This window comes from Aphis gossypii, chromosome 3 (assembly GCF_020184175.1).
Source record: "Aphis gossypii isolate Hap1 chromosome 3, ASM2018417v2, whole genome shotgun sequence".
In the NCBI taxonomy this organism is placed as follows: Eukaryota; Metazoa; Arthropoda; class Insecta; order Hemiptera; family Aphididae; genus Aphis; species Aphis gossypii.
Window position 1 is genome coordinate 12,662,211 of NC_065532.1, and position 12,572 is coordinate 12,674,782.

A 12,572-nucleotide genomic window follows, 5' to 3' on the forward strand; every position below is an offset into this window, starting at 1 on the left:
CAATTTAACAGTGTTCAAGGAAATGCTTGCAACTCCCGAAAACTCACCCCGACCAAGAGGTCGACAAAAACCATCTGTAGAAATCGCTCGTCTTCAAGACGATCCGCGAGCACGGCCGTTACTTACTGCTCATCTTCCTCCTCCTATCCAGCAACCCATTAAAACAAACGCATCCAACACATCAAGTGGCGGAGGTTTTATGACTCTCGGCCCTAAGAAACGTCTTCAGCGGGCTCTGATGAAAATGAATATTTTACCAAAAAATATTATTGGCGACGTGTGTGATGATAGTTCCGTGTCGGCTAAATCTGACTCCAGCTCAAATTTTAAACAGTCACATAGCCACCCGGACTTAACCTCAATATCATATCTGGACGATACAAGGGTAGCAGCAGATTATCCAGAACACGTATTAAAAGTTTATAAACCTGATCAGACTTGCAAATATCTATTGGTGCATAAAGAAACTACAGCTCATGAAGTAGTCATGCTTGCATTACAAGAATTTGGGAGCACTGAACCAAGTTCACTTTATTCGTTATGTGAAGTCTCAGTGTCAGAAGGAGGTATAATTAAACAGAGAAGGCTACCAGACCAACTACAAAATTTAGCAGAACGAATTGGGCTTAGTAGTAGGTCAGTTACAAACCCAAACTTGTATTTTATTATTATTTTTTTTTTAATTTAATTTTAATTGTTATTCATTTGTTTTTCTAGATATTACCTAAAAAATGTTAGTAATACTGAAACATTAGTTGGAGATGAACTTGCAGCTGATTTAATAAGGGAAAGTCATGTACATTTTTTACAATTGAATGCTGTTGAAGTGGCAGTACAACTAACACTACAAGACTTTTCTATATTCAGGCAAATTGAAGCGACTGAATATGTTGATGACTTATTTCAATTAGACAGTCGTTATGGAACACCAATGCTATCTAAATTTGCTGAAGTATGATGGTTTTTTTTTTTTATGTAAATTTTATTTAAACATATTTTATTAAATTTTAAAACTTTTTAGTTGGTGAATACAGAAATGTTTTGGGTTGTAACAGAAATTTGCTCTGAACACAACCTTATTAGACGGTCAAAAATGATCAAACAATTTATAAAAGTTGCACGTACGTTAAAAAAAATAGATTAAATAAAATATTTAATTATTTCTTCTCATTTAATTTTTATTTATTGAATATGCAATTTTATTTATTCAGGTCAATGTAAGGAATGTAAAAATTTTAATTCTATGTTTGCCATAATTTCTGGACTTGGTCATGGAGCTGTTAGCCGTTTACGCCAATCATGGGAAAAACTACCCACAAAATATCAAAGATTATTTAGTGATCTTCAAGATTTAATGGATCCTTCTCGAAACATGAGTAAATATCGTCAACTAGTCAGCAACGAACAATCTCAACCTCCAATTGTAAGTTTTATCTGATTTTAAGTATGAACAACTTTTTATAAAGGTGCTAATTTTTAAATTTGTTTAGATTCCGTTTTATCCAGTAGTTAAGAAAGATCTAACATTTATTCATCTTGGAAATGATACACATGTAGAAAGTTTGATTAATTTTGAAAAGTTAAGAATGATTGCCAAAGAAGTTAGAAATCTAACAAACATGTGCTCATCACCTTATGACTTACTTACAATGTTAGAACTTGGTGGACAACCTACATCTAATGCAATGGTAGCTTTGAATCAACTTACTACAGGTGTAAGTGGAAGTGCTCATCAGGGAGGTGCTGCCACTTTTAAAAGAAGAAAAAAGTCAACTGCTGCCCCAAACCCCAAAAAGATGTTTGAAGAAGTATGTATATTAATATAATAAAAAAAATTTTTTCTGTTCAAAACTTAACATTTTTCTTTTAAAATTATTGCAGGCCCAAATGGTAAGAAGAGTTAAAGCTTATTTGGCAAAAATGAAAGTACTCACTGATGAAGAAAAATTGCACGAACTATCAATGAGTTGCGAAGGTTCTAGTACTGGTGGATCTATAATGGGATCTGGACCAATAAGAAAACGACATCCATCACCTACACTTTCAACTGCTAGTAGTGCTAGTAGTGCTAGTGAAGGACTGAAAAATACTGGTCCTAAATTTGGTAATTATTATAATTATTATTTTTGATTATACTCTTGTTTATTTATATTTTTGTATCCGAATATTATTATTAGGTTCTGCTTCACCACAAGCTGTAAAAAAGTTATTGTCTTTGAGTGAGCCAAGCAAAACTAGACTACATCAACCCAGGTATCATATGGCACCTTCTCCTGGTCCACCAACTCGCCGCAACGTCCACCAACCACCTAGTGTTCCAGCAACGTCTCATGAACGTTCCCATTCAGATACTACCCCTTTAAACCCACCACCACCTTTACTCTTATCATCTGTTGATTTAAATGCTGAAAGCAGTAGTGTTACTAGTTTATCAAACCTGTCATTAAGAAAAACTGTGACATCTAGTAAGTTAATTTATATAACCTATTAAAATTAGTACACAAGTGTATACTCATTTAAAGTTTGTCCTAGCGGGTTCAGTGACATCCAGCGATTCAGGACACTCGACACAAACGAGCGGATCAACAGATGTTTGCATGCCTCCGGGAGCATCACCTCCACCACCTCTCCACTTGAGGAGACATTCAGTACTACAACCTCCAGGTACTAATTTTTAACATGTTAATTTATTTCGTTTTAACTATTTTACTTAAGAAAATTATTTTTATAATTATTAGCGAGCTATCAGATTGGAAACCGTCCTATTTATTCGTCAAACATGCAGATGATGGGATCATCGACCAACTGTGTGCGGACAAGACCACCACCAGCTTATAACACGAGTGTTGCCCAAATGGCAGCAAGGATGCACCGTTTAGGTAGAGCACATTCACATGAAGGTGTCACATCAACATACTATCTACGAGATGATGGTGATGATGATGATGGTAAATATGAATAAATTTATTTCCTTTTGTTGATTTTTTTTTTTATTAGTTTTTGTTGAATAATTGTTTAGATGATGAAGATGCACAGGTGTCTGCTGTATGACTAGTCAACCGCCTATGATGTAAAAAAAAAAATGGCCATGAACATATCAAAACAAAAGCTTGTAAAAATTTAAAACAATTATTTCCATTAATTTATAAGTACAAAAATTTGAATGTATTTTATATATTAAGGTGCATCCAATGTAACAGTATAATGTTAAAAAAATTTTTAAGGTTCTTCCAAAACACTTAGTACCTAATTTTCTTTTTATCTTTTTCTACCAATTTTTCAATTTTAATTCCACAGAATAACAAAATAATTACTGATCTAGTTATCATTTTATTTTATTTTTTTATGTATATATATATATATAATATGTATCACTATATATGTAATTACTATAACGTGTTTTTTATTTTGTTATTTAATTTTACCGACCAAAATACAAATTTCAATCATTATTATAGAATATCTATATAGTGTAAACTTATCTTTTGATGTAAGAATAGAGTACATTTAATTTAAGAGATACCTATTATTTACATAATAATATAATAACTAAGGAGTCGATTATTTTGGTCAAAAAAGTATTATTATTTTTTATGCAATTATAAGTTAACTGGTTTAATCAATTCATCTAAGCCAATCACATTATGTAATCTTCATTTATTAGATTATTGATTTTGTGTTATGATTTATACATTATTTTTTTTCATTTGTTTTTAAATTTTATTCCTAAATTTTATATTGTATATCTAACTTTGAATTTTAATTTATGTATTGTTGCTACTGACTGAGTATGTGTATATTATTCGTAAAGATTATCGTGTTTTTTTAAATTATATTTTTATTTACTTTTTACCATGACATTAAGCTATATGTATATGTTGAAACATAAACAAAACTATGCCAAATCATAATTATTACTACAATCACTGGTTTCTACATCTAAATCCTGTACACATTTAATACATCAACTTGATCTAGTAGTCATACTCTGCAAGGCAATAAAAAAAAACCATTAAAACTAAGGAATTTTTACAGAATTTATTTTAAATTTCCCAAATATTTTATTTTATTACTGGTAAAAAATTTTTTTTTTTAAGTAAATGATCATAAATATCAATTTAAGATTCAAATTATCTGGTACAATAAAGTTTATTTACTAAGTATCAGGAGAGGGGCTGAGAAGGCTGCAGCCCTCCCCGATATTTTAAGAAAATTGAAAAATTATTTTAATGGTCTATGAAAATGCTACAAAAATCTTAAATTGTATTTTACTGATTTTAAATTGTCATAGCTTTTTTTATTTGTTATATATTAATAAATAATAATACTTTGGCATCTGCATGTTACATTCATGGAAGAACCTAGGTAAATCACTGCTGTGAAAAAATTGATAGCCTTCCCCGAAGAAAAATCCTGACTATACCACTGCTAAGCATTATAAAAAATACATAGTTGCATATTTAATATGGAGAAGTATTATAAAGTGATTCATTTTTTAAATGTCAAATCAAATAAGAATGGCAGATGTAAGTTGTTATGTACTACTTTTGAAGAATTCTTGTTAGAATTTTAATCTGTGCATGATTTACAATCTGTAAAGATAGAACATTCAACTATTAAATCTTTATCATTAGTCAAAATATTATTAACAGAAATATGAAAAGAGTTCAATAAATAATTACTTAAAAAGCTTCACACAAAATATGTTTTAAACAAAAACATTTACCATGAGATGATTGACATGGAGAAAATGGATCATGATGTTAATTCCCTCCACTCCAACACTGCTATTTTGAGATGAAAAAACTAATACTCATTCACTATTATTTACCTACAAAAACCACTGTTATAAATAAATATATTCATAGATTTCGGGATAATCAAGGTAAATATAAGTTAATTAAATGTTCGTCTAAGACCTCATATGTGTGTATAAACCTCAAGGTCGTAAAAAGTTAATTTATTATAATATCATGATTAATATGTCGATATAATATACGATTTTTCAAACAAAAACTAAACTAAACATTGTTCATTTATGTTTACAGTAATGCACCTACATTGCATATACGTCACGCCGCCCAACAAAGTATAAGAGCGCTAGCATGATTCGTACATACCTATTATTATGTACACATTCTCGTAAACTCAAAAAATGTTGAACAACTGTAGTGTTCTTAGATCTTAAAAATGTTATAATTATAATTTACTGCTTTGAAAAAACACACTGCGAGCGTGTTATATTTCGACCTTTTATTCGTATTTTAATACTACAAAATAAACTATAGTCTATAGATAATTTCATTTACAATTTTTAAAGAATTTGGTAACCTTTATATTTTGGCACCTATTTTATAAAATTTTTATTTATTAAATACTCATATTTTAATTTTTTTTTTATTATATTGGCTAGTATGTATTTATTTACAAGCAACCGTAACGATGTACAAGTAACTAATGAACAAACGAATACAGCAGGTATAAATATAAAGTATTTTAAACTTATTTTTATAGTAACCTGAAATTGAAATTTTAAATATTATTAAAGCTTGATACAAACAATTTGAAATATACCTAATTAAACTAAAAATTAAAAATATCATTAAAATAAAATGTTAGATACGCTAACAAAAAAAATATTTGATCATTCATTATGAAACGACAAGACAAAATATGTATAATAACATGCACTCTGAATTCTAACTATGGCGTCAGTGCAGATGTTTTACCGTCCTAAAATTATGTATAAATTATAATTTATTTTAATGAATAATATTATTCTCCAATTGTTATGAAATCTGCAATAAACGATATTGTTTATTAAGCAGAAAGCAAAATAACATAAAAAATAACAATGATTAACTTTAAAATACAATATGAAAATACGATATAATATACTTGGTAAGTAATAACAAACAATGTTGGCCTTACTACTGTTATATATTTGCATGCAATAATAATGATTTCCAAATTTGTAAAAAAAACATAATTATCAAAATTCACATTCACAATTAAAATCGACACGTAAATATAAGCATTTGATATTTTTTTCTATTTAAAAGTTCTGTAACTATAAAATTGTGTATAGTGACCCATGTCCGTGTGTTTATTAATTTTATTTTTTATTCACATTGTAATATATTATATTAGACATTTAGGTAAGTGCAAGTTGATATTAGTGCCGTAAAAACCTGATGATCGAGGTATGGGCAAGTGCCACAGGCTCTCTTATACCAAGGGGGCCCTCCAGCAAGCTGAGACTGGAATGAAATACGAAAAATGTTATTTAAAAAAAATATGGCATAGGCACTATAAGACATTATATTAGGTACATTAGTAGTTAATACCTATTATTATAAATTATAATATATCTCGCTCTAGAGGTGATACGTCATTTTTAGCTAATCATGCAAGAATTGTAAGCACTGGTTCGTGGTATAAGGTATAAAGTCTTAGACCGTGCGGTCCAATATTTTGATTTTATAACATGAGATCATCATTGGTAGCCTACTGGTAACTGATAATGATATTGAAAAAATAACTGACATTTTGCAAATTTGAAGGTAAGAAAAAAAATTTTAAATTGTTATAATTATCACTCAATCGTCGCAATCCCTATTATTTTCTATCATACCTCTAATATATTACCTACAAAACAATCCTCCTCGTTGTATAAAAAAAAAAATAGACACTTAATCTCCTCTCTATGTAATTACATAAAAAAAAAATTAAAATCATAGCCTAAGTTATGTCTGAACTTTAAAGTAGTTACTCTAACTGAATTCTCCCACCATGTCTTGTATTTATTTAACAACATATTTGCTCACTGCTATTTGTTACATAAATTGATTTTTTCTTTTTAATAAATAAAAATATTTAAGTACAACTTTATTTGTTCGTCAGCTGAATATACTGCTGAGACAACTGTTTATTATATTTCGCTTGTTGACGGACCAATTGTTTTAATTTATCTAACTGTGACATCAAACCGTTTTCTCTTCTTGAACATTCTTCTCTTTTTTTCTTAATCTCGTACCGTTTTTGAAATACCTTACTATCTAAAATTATATTTTTTTCTCTCATTTCAACAACATTCAACATTTTCATCCTAAATTTGTATAGTAATTATTAATTTAGTATTATTTTAACATTTAATGGTTATATACATCGATAAGTTATATCATATTATGTAGGAACAAAAATGTACACTAATTACCAACCTATAGTTCAAAATAGCATCAAAAATATCAATGAACTTTTCTGTTTTTATTGAAGATATTTCTGTTTGGCGTAAAATATTCAATTGAATATCTTTATAATCTTCTTCTAGTTTTGTCATTGTTCCATATTGTGCGCTTAAAGTTTTCTTAATGGAATTAAACAATTTTAGATTTACAATTTTGATTAGAACTTAGTACTACAATGTGTTTAATTCGTTGATAACTTACATCTAGTTTTTCAATTTGTGATTTAGTATTCTTAATATTTTCCTTAAACTCCGGGACCAATTCCATTATACTAGTAATGTTTATATTGTTATTTTTATTTTTTTCTTGATCGACGAGTGAAATACATTTTTCTAATCTGTATAATAAAATGTATAATAGTAAATTTTATTTTACTTATTAGAAAATTTTGAGAAAACTAAGAATTTGCGAATTTCGCATTTTCAAGCACAGAAACAAAAAATTAAATTTTCAAAACAAATAAATTATCCAGTTTCTTTTTTAAATAGTCTAATACTAGTAATACTGTTTTTTGATTCATAATTTAATATTTTTATGTATATCTTGATCAATTATTAAATAAAAGTTAATCGAAGTATCGATCTACGAATTATTTTCAATTTTTTATATTTTATACATAATTTAAATACTGCAGTATTATATGTTTCCTATTAGGTATCTGACTATTTAAATTCGGTAATCGATCATATATTATAACTTATAAGTAAAAATAATACGAGACGAAATATTATGTATTCGGAGCTACTTATATTATACTTTATTGAAATCATGTTAACTATAAAATAATATATGATCAGCATTTGTAAATATTGGTTATATAGGTAGTAATTATTCCCAAGTAGGTTGTAGGTAATACACTAATAGTAATACTAATACCTATCCTAATATACTAATCTATAATACATAAGTTGTATGATAACCTACCAAATAAAGTTATATTGGATCCAAGTCCAAGTGTAATATTAAATTAGTCTAGGACTCATAAATAAATACTATTCATACATCTTTGTAAGTCATAAGAAGTCATGATTCATAACCATATATTAATATATTATAATATTAACATATATAGTCTTTATAAGTCGAAATAAGGTTCTGTTTTTATACCAACTGGAGTACTGGATAAGATTTTAAGAATATTGGAGGTGAACTTCTACAGTTAACATTAATTTAAAAATAATAATTACTTAAGTTCAAGAGGTCGGATGATATTATCATTGTAAAATTGTATTTTTTCTTTAGTTTCTTTATCATGATACTTCATAATGGAATTCATTATTTTTAAGTTGTTTTTTTTTTTTTGCTGCTCTAATCTTATAATTTCTAATTCTTTTGATTCTTTTTTGTATTTTAATTCAATATTCTAAGAACAATTTAAAAGTAGAACTTAATGTTTAAATACAACTTAAATATGTATAATTAATGTATAATAATTTATAACTTATAAGAATAAAGTTATAACTTTATAGTGTAGGTATAAAGTAATAAAAATCTATTTTCTAAACCACATTTCCAGGACTATCTTTTGAAATATTACAAAATGTAGGTAGTATTCGGCAATGGAATATTCGACGTTTCAAACATGGATAAAACTGTTATAGATATTATACTGTGTTTATATATTATGTGCATACAAATATAATCAATTGTGCATTATATTTTATATTTATATATTATATTAGGTATATTATTCATAGTTATACCATTGTGACAGTTATCTGTCCTTTAAATCGATCATTATTAAATCCTTCATAATTTAATAGTACAATATAAAAAACAATTATTACATATTTACATCTTAAATCGAAGTATTTAATATTGTAAATGAGTTAAATTGTTAAATTTTTAATACATATATTGTATACAGTTAAGCTTATAAAATATGCTCACCTCTAACTGTGATTGTTTTTTTTCAATTTCAATTTGAGCATCCATTATAGCTTTATTTTTATCAGCGCAAAGATTTTCTAATTTTTTTATATCAGTATTTTCTTCGTCAACTTTTTGACGTTTTATAAAAATTTCTTTCTGGTTTTCTTTTATTTGATTTTCAATATTCATTAAATATCCTAAACTATTTTTAAAATAAACTTTAATTAATAAAAATAAAATCTTAATCTAAATACATCTAAATTAAATTGCTAAATTTGGCCTAGGAAAAATATTGTACCCGCCCCTTTTCATTCTTAAGTAAAATCTCGAGTATGACTCTAATTGCAAACAATCAGTCTTTAAGGCATTCAATATAAGACTAAAAACTAAATGCGTCAAACCTTGTAATTTTGTATTTTGCTATAAACGCATAATATATTTGTAAAATTTAGTAAATTATGAATGAAATATTTGATTATACGTCTGCGAGCAGTATTATTATCGTGCAAAAATAATGTTTTTTTTCTAGTTAAAAGTACCATACTATGTATTTCTGTGTAAGGTACGCAGGGGCGAAATTTCAATGAAAAAACTGGGAGCGCTGAAGCCCCTTTATTTTTTTCATGATGATAATCTTATAGTTATGAATCCTTGTTGTCGTTACTATTAAAATATAAATTAACATAAAACAATTTGGCGGTACCAAGCACACCAAGCCCCCCTACCCAAATTGTGCCTATGTAGATACGTTTTGTCCATTATACCATATTATTATCATTTGATAAATTTATCACTTTATTTAATTTATTTGAAATTTAAAAAGTGATAGGTACCTATTTATACTATAGTAGATCGCTTGTTGAATTTCAGAAATGTCATAGTTTTATAAATTTAATCATGGTTCATGGATAATTCTTGTTACAAACTAATGTTTGCTTGCTATCTCCTTAAGATATACAATATACGAGTACATATATAATTCTTATAATTTAACATATAAATATTTAAGTAGTTATCTATGTATAACAATACAAATGGCCAATAATTTATGTTTCTGACTGGTCACAAAGCCATCAAATATACGAGGAAGGTGCTAATTTTAATCTGGCTGTGTTAAAGAAAATAACCTATTTCTAAGTTGATATTTGTATTTAATTTTGAGCGCATAAATAAGAAATAATATTATAATAAATAATATAGTATAGGTATGTAGGTTATATACTTATACGACAATATTACCTATACATAATATAAAATAATTAAAAATAATAATATGTCACTCTTAAAAAACTTAACTTGTTTAATAAAAGTTCTTCAGTAACAGGAATCTTATTATGTAACTCATTTAAGTATCTACATTTTTCTTCAGCTATTATTTTAACGCTGTTATATTTTTGAATCTGATTAAATATACCACTAATAATCTTGGAACTTTTACATTTAATATCATCCAAATCTTTATTTAATTCTGTATTAATGTTTCCCATTTGAAATTGAAGATCATTATAACAATCAAATTTTTCTTTGTTTACATCAATAAGTTTATGAATACTTTTATACATTTTTAAAATTGTTTTTCCCTCCCAAATTAAATAAATTTCTAATTTCAGACATTTGGCCCTCAGTGATAAACTTTTTGACACTGACTCAACTATATTCATAATGTTATTCTTTACCATTAACCTATATTTTATCAAAAAATAATTCAAATAATGAATAATAATTTATAACTAGGAATTTAGTTTTATGAAATAATTTTTAAAATTTTCATTGCTCATTTGTTATTAATTGGTAAAATGATTATAAAGTATAATGTATTGTTGTTTGGTATACCAATTAATTATTATAAAAACATGTTAAATTTGAATAAAATATAGACAATAAACCTAAATTTAATAAATAATAACAATAACTACAGTCTACAATACACATGTATTCTGATAACTAATAAGTAATAAATAATGATTATAAAAATCATTAATACACCATGATAAAAATAAATAAATAATAAACAGTAGCACAAGACTTTTAGTAATTAGTTCAGAAATAGTAACTCTGGCTCCTGCTAATTTAATTTATCTTATTATTATTATTATTATATAATATTATACCTAATTAACAATAGATACTATAACCTAACACCTAGACACCTAAAACCTATAAATATGAATTTTTAAAACTTTATCAAATACTTTCATTACATAATAAATTATAAATGTTACACGTACATGCTTTGTTGATATTTAGATATCAATTTACGGGCTTCATTAACCAACAAGACATTTTCATCATTTGTTTTTATAATACTTTCTTTCCATTTACAAAAGGCATTTTTTACTGTAAAATCTGTGTTATTGAACTTATCAATTTCTTGATTTAATATATTCTTTTGTAAATTTAATTTTTGATAAATGTCATTAGTTTGTTCATCAAGTAATAAGCTAATAAATTATTTGTACATTCTGTTCAAGTGTAACATCCTATGATTTTTAGTAATTTATATCAATTACTTTTCCTAAAAACTTACTTTTCTTTATGATATGCATTCAAAGTATCTGTTGTTGACTCGATTGATTTTATTACATCATCAACTTTATAATTGATTTCAACCTCAAATTTCTGCATTTTTTGTTTGTAATAATCTTCATTATTAATCATTTGAATTGGCTGAAGTATTTTTTTATCTTCTTTGTTTTAAAAAAAAAAAATGTTTATCTATAATTATTTTTATAGTTACTTAAAATCTATTACCATAAATATTTTGAGTTGTATTATATAGTAATTTATTATTATCATTCATTATTGTCTGACAATCTGTTTGTACAATTTGTAAGTACTCATTAATATCATTACATATTGATGGATCAAATTCATCATTGTGACAAGACTGTCTGATTTCAGATATTAGTATCTTTAAAGACTTTACTTTTAGTTCTATACTTTGTACCAATTCATTTCCAGTAAAAACCTCATTTGCAGTCATTACAAATATATTATATACAATATTAACATTAAGAAAAAAATTATAATTAATAATTAAGTTATTGTATTTATAATAAATAGATTAACAAACCGAATATTATTTTTATTGTTTTAATTAAATTATTGTTGTTATGAGCAACCAATCACCAACATTATAATTTTTAATTTTGACAGAGGAAATACAGATTTAGTATGTTATTAATTTATATATAGACTAATAATTGTTTTTTATCAATTGTGTAATACCATCAAGTATTAGTGATATTGAATATTTGTAATTTGTGTATACAAATATGTACAATAATTACTTTATACTAACTGGTATTACTTTCTCATGTTTTAATATTTAAATATTATTCTTTTATAATTATTTCATTACAGTGCATGTTAACGATGTACTTCTTTACTTTTAGTCGGGCGCGTATACAAGGGGAGGAGGGGGGGGTCAACCTCCCCCAGATTTTTTTGTGT

The 12,572-nt window shown here is 26.3% G+C and overlaps 2 protein-coding genes across 7 annotated transcripts in view; one reads left to right on the forward strand and one right to left on the reverse strand.

Annotated features, from left to right (window-relative positions):
* The window catches only part of LOC114123378 (rap guanine nucleotide exchange factor 2), a 67,926-nt gene extending 63,900 nt beyond the window's left edge, over nt 1-4,026 (forward strand). For 3 of the 4 annotated variants that reach the window (XM_027986337.2, XM_050203326.1, XM_027986327.2), the window contains 10 exons: nt 12-636; nt 718-952; nt 1,022-1,121; nt 1,212-1,423; nt 1,491-1,808; nt 1,882-2,104; nt 2,178-2,465; nt 2,533-2,664; nt 2,739-2,948; nt 3,020-4,026. In XM_027986337.2, the coding sequence (XP_027842138.2) occupies nt 12-636; nt 718-952; nt 1,022-1,121; nt 1,212-1,423; nt 1,491-1,808; nt 1,882-2,104; nt 2,178-2,465; nt 2,533-2,664; nt 2,739-2,948; nt 3,020-3,051 (2,375 nt within the window). In that variant the 3' untranslated portion in view covers nt 3,052-4,026. Of the gene's footprint in view, nt 1-11; nt 637-717; nt 953-1,021; nt 1,122-1,211; nt 1,424-1,490; nt 1,809-1,881; nt 2,105-2,177; nt 2,466-2,522; nt 2,665-2,738; nt 2,949-3,019 lie in introns of all 4 variants that reach the window. The other variant, XR_003592347.2, reaches the window with a different exon arrangement.
* Nucleotides 4,027-6,832: 2,806 nt separating this feature from the next.
* LOC114123142 (repetitive organellar protein-like) lies at nt 6,833-12,198 on the reverse strand. 3 transcript variants are annotated; one of them, XM_050203328.1, is made up of 9 exons: nt 11,871-12,198; nt 11,647-11,803; nt 11,348-11,560; nt 10,416-10,802; nt 9,138-9,321; nt 8,435-8,610; nt 7,449-7,584; nt 7,221-7,366; nt 6,833-7,108 (listed from the first exon to the last, which is right to left on the reverse strand). In XM_050203328.1, exons 1-9 carry the CDS (start codon nt 12,100-12,102, stop codon nt 6,889-6,891), a joined length of 1,851 nt encoding a protein of 616 aa, XP_050059285.1. In that variant the 5' UTR covers nt 12,103-12,198; the 3' UTR covers nt 6,833-6,888. The 3 variants fall into 3 exon arrangements, with proteins under 3 accessions (XP_050059285.1, XP_050059284.1, XP_050059286.1); XM_050203327.1 differs by having other exon boundaries at nt 11,647-11,806; XM_050203329.1 differs by lacking the exon at nt 10,416-10,802 and having other exon boundaries at nt 11,647-11,806.
* Between the last annotated feature and the right edge of the window lie 374 nt (nt 12,199-12,572).

Coding starts and splice junctions, on each gene's coding strand:
- LOC114123142 (XM_050203327.1), bottom strand. CDS start 12,102: ATGACTGCAAATGAGGTTTTTACTGGAAATGAATTGGTACAAAGTATA. Junction 11,561..11,646: donor AATGCATATCATAAAGAAAA/GTAAGTTTTTAG, acceptor ATAATTTATTAG/CTTATTACTTGATGAACAAA. Junction 10,803..11,347: donor TCTAAATATCAACAAAGCAT/GTACGTGTAACA, acceptor GATAAAATATAG/GTTAATGGTAAAGAATAACA.